Below are 6,185 nucleotides of genomic sequence, written 5' to 3'. Positions count from 1 at the left end.
TTAAACACGAAAGTACTGCATGTACCATGCACTTAATGACAACGAGCGTTACTGGTTGGGAAAGGAAACAAAACGTCTCCCTCTAGTGGCTATTTCTCAGAATGCATATTTTCAGAAGTCCATGCTACCCTTCTTAATAGGAAAAAAAATATATCATACCATCGTCTTCAGTATTTACAGGATGACAAAACGAGATTTGAACACCAAACCTCAAAATTGTGTTGATGTAACGCGCAAAATCATGTCATTGAGTTCCCCAAAACAATAAATGTATCGTAAACGTGTTTTAAGCATGCATGATTGTGTAAGGGAAAAAAAAGAGAAATTATTGTAAATATACTGAAATTATTTCATCTTATTCTTAAAATTATATCCTCTCTTTCAAAATCATGGTTTAAAACTTTGCTTTGAAAATCAAACACACCCGTTTTAAAACCCTGCTTTGAAATCTTTACCTTATTTTAAAATGCTAATTCGACATCCTATTCCTGGTTTGAATTCCAAAACCCTAACTATATTTTAAAACCCCTCTGAGTTTAAACCCCTAATGTGAAACATTAACCCTCGTTGAAAATCCTAATCATTGTTTTAAACTCTACTTTGAAACCCATACTCAAGTTAGAAAACTTACTTGGAAGCATTAATTGTAGTTTGCCACCTTCACAGAAAATTTGAAACCCAAACTTAGTTTGGAACGTTAATTTGACACACTAACCCTTGATGAAGACCCTAATTTGAAACCCTAACTCTGGTTTTGAAAACCAAATTGAAGCCCTAACCCGAGTTTGAAACAGACTGACACCCTAAACTCGGTGGCCAACTTTAACAGAGGTTGACAGCAATTGTGAGATGTTAATGGCCATTTTTAAAAATTGAAAATCTGACTTGGCCATTCGTTTGCCAATGTGTCTATTTGTATGTATGAATCTCACGTTTTCTACATCAAATTCGGTATATGGAACCAACAGAATTTTTAAATGTATTTTTGTCGTAGTGTTTTGGCCGACTTGGCCCTTCGGCATCGTGGCGGATGCGAGTGAGACGTGCTCAGCGGATGCAATGAGGACGTTACATCACTTGCAGTGCAGCATGCAGCAAGTAGAGGGACTGAGGCAGCTTGGCCATATTGTGCACCAGGCTCCTCTCCTCCTCACAGCGGCTGCGTCATACATTAAGGCGCTTGTGTGGATGACACAATCAACAACACACGGCGCCGACTAAGGGAGGAAATCGCTGCAGAAATAGTCCATTTTTCAAAACAAAATATTCGGCTAACAAGGTGAGTGTTCTGATATTTGTTTTCTTCTTTTTTTTGTTGTTGTTGCTGAGGGGAATTGGGGTGATTTTTTTTTCTGTCCATGGTTCACAAAAGCAACTCCTCGCAGTGAGGTGATGTTTTTGATGCTTCGTATTTCAGAAGAGAAGCCCATTTACACTCAGACATCGCTTAAAATCACCACAATAGCGTCTGGCTTGATATGAATAATAAAGGCCGTTGCATGACTGCCCCTCCCCCTCTCCTCTTCATCTTCATCTTCCCCATCCTCCAGGTTGGTGTGCGCGCACAAAATGGTTAAACTGGGGAATAATTTCACTGAGAAAAACAATGGGAAGGTGGCCTCTGAAGACGGATTTGACACAATCCCACTCATCACACCTTTGGATGCCAGCCAGCTTCATTTTCCTCCACCGGACAAGGTAAGGGATTCCATTGATAAATATTTGAAGTCATAGATGGATCTTGGTGTATCGGAGGGGCTTCAAACGATGGATTCAAAATCAGGTTAGGATTTCATCACAGGGTATCTATCTATCTATCTATCTATCTATCTATCTATCTATCTATCTATCTATCTATCTATCTATCTATCTATCTATCTATCTATCTATCTATCTATCTATCTATCTATCTATCTATCTATCTATCTATCTATCTATCTATCTATCTATCTATCTATCTATCTATCGCTCTCTATCCATCCATAATTTGAAGCCCATGCCCTATTTTAAAATGCTACTACGAAGCCCTAACTATACATGGCAACCCTACTTTGAAAACATAACCCTAATTTTGAAACGTTATTTTTGAAACCCTACTGTGAAACCAAATCCCTTCAGGCCATTTCAAAACCCTATTTTGAAAGCCTAACCCTTCTTTGAAAGCAAAATCCTAGTTTGAAACCCTTCTCCAAAATCATAGCCTGAGTTTGAAACCCTAATTTGGAAACTTATTTTAAAACCCTACTTTTCAATACTACTTTGAAAGCCTAGAGCCTAACCCAGCAGTAAATTCCTAACCCTAGTTTGAAACCATATTTTTGATATATCATGCTGTTTGATTAAGTCATGCAAGTAAATCATAAATCACAAACTTATTGAAAACGGTAAAAATCAATCAAGCATGCAACTATGCATTTTCTATATAGTGTAGTATTTTTTTTAAATGCTACGTCAAAGCTTTCTGTTAATAGATTTTCTTTCACACTTCTAATGTATTTAACATCAAATCTTTTTTAATTTTTAATAAATAGCATTGCATTGAATTTTAGTATAAGCCACGGGCCACAAAAATGTGGATGGCAGGCCGCAAATAGCCCCTGGGCCGTAGTTTGGGCACCCTCTATTCCTATTTTATACCTCAGCTTGAAATCTTGAAACTATGCTTCCAGGTGGTGGTGAAGACAAAGGCGGACTATGACAGCGAGAGCAAGAAGGGCAAGATCAGATCCCCCAAAATCGCAGAGTTCTCAATAAGCATCATCGAAGGCGTGTCCGAGCGACTCAAAGTAAGCCGAAATGTCACTTTTTGATCCGATCCAAATTACACGAGAAGCCATCACGCCGAGCGATGATGATTCACCGGATGCATGAAATCAGCCGCTGCCATGGCGATGGGCTCCCAATAGCAGCGTCTTCCCATTTTGCATGTGAGGATTTCAACATATGCTTGAATTGAACAGGCCTCGGCCAACAGAAGAGCTTGTCATCGTCAGGTGTGATCAAAACCTCTTTTTAAGCGCTATCTCGCTTTGAAGTGCTGAGGGAGCCCTCGCCTCAAAGATCTTGGAGAACCGCCTGTTGCCTTCACACGGGGATCGGAACGAAACATCTTCCCGGGATAGACCCTGAAGCTAATCGCACGTTACCGTTTGTCCTTCAGGTGACCTTGCTGGTGATCTGTGCTCTGGCCTTCTTGGTGTGCGTGGTGTTCCTGGTGGTCTACAAGGTCTACCAGTATGAGCAGCCGTGCCCGGACAGCTTTGTGTACACGGTGCCTAATGTTTTATTTTTACGCTTGAGTTGTCTTCAGCGGTCATCATTAATTGTGTTGAATGGACTTTTGACCAATGAAAAGTCAAAAGTCTATAATCTTCACATTGCCGTGATGTAAGCGCTAAATGTCATTGTTACGGGTTGCAGGCCTGCCGTCCGTCTTTTATTTCTATATTATCTGTGAAGGTTCTTCTGAATTTAATCTTGAATGATTTAGCAAGTACCTTTAAGTAACTTACACCAACGTGGTTGCCATAGCAACTGTTTTTGATCTTAAAAAAGCAATATGAGGTTGAAGACAAATTTGTATGTATCAGAAATGAAGTCAACATTTTGCAATATTACAAGTAGAGACCAATACAGTATGTTTTATTTTTCATAATGCAGATTATTAACTCATTCACTGCCAGTATTTGGTATAAACGACAACAATCCATTTTGACTGGACCGCCAATGAATTAGTTAACCAGTAAAAATGGATCTTTGTAGCCTATTGCCAAAATGTTGCCAAACTGAGAGATCAGTAGCCCGAAAGCTCCGACCCTCCAATCTCCCCCGATGCCACATAATGTGACTTTTTCCATTGTGCCCTCTTACCTCTTCTGCGTGGAGCAGCAAGGTCGCTGCATGCCGGCCGGGATGTACGGCGGCAACTTCCCCCATCAGGGCCCGGTGGGCCGCGGGCGCCTCTTCACCCTCATCAACCACTACAACATCGCCAAGCAGACCATCACTCGCTCCGTATCGCCGTGGATGACCATCATGTCCGAGGAGAAGGTCACCCAGCAGGAGACGGAGACGGCACAGAAGCTGGCCTGAGGGAGCCTCAATAAAACGCTCGTGCCATTCAAGCAAACCCGAGTCCCTCTGCCGAACGTGCTGGCCTTGCCTCAGCTGCTGTGCTGCCTTCAAGGTGCGCCGAACGTGTGGAAATTGCAATCGCGTTTTGCCGGGTTCCCGGTTCGTTTGAATAGCATTTGCTGTTATTGATACAGTCCATACATACGAGTCGAAATGCCACACACACACACACACACATTCACACTCTTGATGTTAACTTTGTAAATAAACACACGTTTAGTGAACTATCTCATGTTTGTGACACATTTAGATCGACATGCACGCGCGACAATTAGGACTGTACTTTGCTTTTTGTCACTTTTTTTCAAATAGAAATTTTGGATTGTCTAGCTGTCATCGAGTAATGTTTGCAACATAAATGCCACTGAGGTGTGGAACTTCATTCACAAGAATTTAGTAGGAAATCTTTAAAAAAAAAAAAAAAAGGACGCTAGCTAAGCCTACTAAATTATTGTGAAACAAGGCTCAACATCAATTGGCTGCACCAGCAACAAATGTATTTTGCACAATTTTAGGTTGTGCAGTTTGATCCAGGGGGATTCTAGGGTCAAAGGTTTAGGGGTGCTTATCTCCCAGCCAGGCAAGGTAAACTTAACAATTTTGCACATTTTACTGTTATTTAGTTTTCACGTTTATGAAAGTGAAGCATAAAACTTTTTGCTCATGCGTATTCAGTCTGTTAGCTTGTCAGTAGCACTTAAGACTTTAAGACAGGGGTGTCCAACCTTTTTCCTCTGATGGCCACATACAATAAAATAGAAAGACATAAGGGCCATTTTTTTTAACTTTAACTTATTAATAAAAAAAAAAAACAACCAACAAAGTAAGCGATTAGACATTGTCTATATAGTTATGAAAAACTGCTCCATCTATTCTTTGTCAAAGCGACATTCTTCATACTTCTAATGCTGTCTACCATCAAACCTTTTTTACTAGTTTTTAGCATTGCGGGCCATGTCAAAATGTATTTTTAGTATGTGTCATGGGCCGCAAAAATGTGGATGACGGGTCGCAAATGGCCTCAGGGCCATAGTTTGGACACCCCAGTTTTATGATTTAACAACTAGCTTCTCATCTTCTTCTTCAAACAAAGGACAATGGCGCTGAAACATTCCCAAGCTAGGGGAAAACATGTACTACCTAGCAACATAAACACTAAGCTAAAATTGAATTCTTTTTAGTCCAGAATGGTAAAAGGAAAAAAAAAAACAACCCTTATTAGCCAGGTTTATTTACCTCGCACGCTACATTTCTGGGAGCTAACAAGCTATATTTTCTAGACACTAACACTTGCTGTTCCACCAATTTATCATGGGAAGGCATCATATTAATCTGCAAATTGGTTGGGGAGATGTGGGAGGGATTGGGTGACACAAACCGATTTTAGGGTGAAGGCATTGCAGTAATTTTGTTGTTAAAATATTGTTTCAGCAAAATATTGTACATTAATACACTTAGTTCTCTTGCTTGTTGAAAAAGGGCATACATAAAAAAAATCTTTTACATTTAAGGGATGCTTGGATTTATTATAGGGGTGCTTGAGCACCCCCTCAAAATAGGCTAGAAACACCCATGATTGGATCCAAACTGCTATCTGCATAATACTGCTGTCAAGTTTTTTTTCTTTGTTGAAGTATAAAGTCAAGTGTATTTCGAAAAGATTGCCATCCTTTTTGTGAACACAATGTGCTATTTGCAGACTACGCAAGATTGAAACTAAAGGCGACATTTCTTAGCATAACTTTTATGCTGCTCTCCTGAATGTTTTTGCTTTGATCGTAATGACGCTGTATTGTGCAAAACTTCGCATTTAGAAATGTCATCAGATGGCGACTGGAAGCCATCCATTTAAATGACTGTTTGAACTGAACAATCGGAAAGTAATTGCTTGTCCTGATGCTTTGTTTTTCTTGTATGTGTCTGTTAATTGGTCACAACTGCTTAATTTTCAGACAGTGTTATAATTAAGTACCATTGAAGTGCATTTGTTACATTAAATGTTAAATGAAGAATTGAAATAAAGTGCCCACGTTTCCCACCAAACATGTGGT

At 39.9% G+C, this 6,185-nt stretch overlaps 1 protein-coding gene across 1 annotated transcript; it reads left to right on the top strand.

The window, feature by feature from the left end:
- Positions 1–1,094: 1,094 nt before the first annotated feature.
- On the top strand, positions 1,095–6,177 carry LOC148419116 (neuronal vesicle trafficking-associated protein 1-like). Its single transcript, XM_088423306.1, has 5 exons — positions 1,095–1,279; positions 1,551–1,698; positions 2,670–2,786; positions 3,161–3,271; positions 3,889–6,177. The coding sequence occupies exons 2-5, from the start codon at positions 1,570–1,572 to the stop codon at positions 4,090–4,092; spliced, it is 561 nt and encodes a 186-aa protein (XP_088279432.1). The 5' UTR covers positions 1,095–1,279; positions 1,551–1,569; the 3' UTR covers positions 4,093–6,177.
- The last annotated feature ends 8 nt before the right edge of the window (positions 6,178–6,185 follow it).

This window comes from Hippichthys cyanospilos, chromosome 9, assembly GCF_059441005.1.
Source record: "Hippichthys cyanospilos isolate Australia breed blue-spotted pipefish chromosome 9, RoL_Hcya_1.0, whole genome shotgun sequence".
NCBI classification, from domain to species: Eukaryota; Metazoa; Chordata; class Actinopteri; order Syngnathiformes; family Syngnathidae; genus Hippichthys; species Hippichthys cyanospilos.
This window is presented reverse-complemented; position numbering and strand designations above follow the sequence as displayed.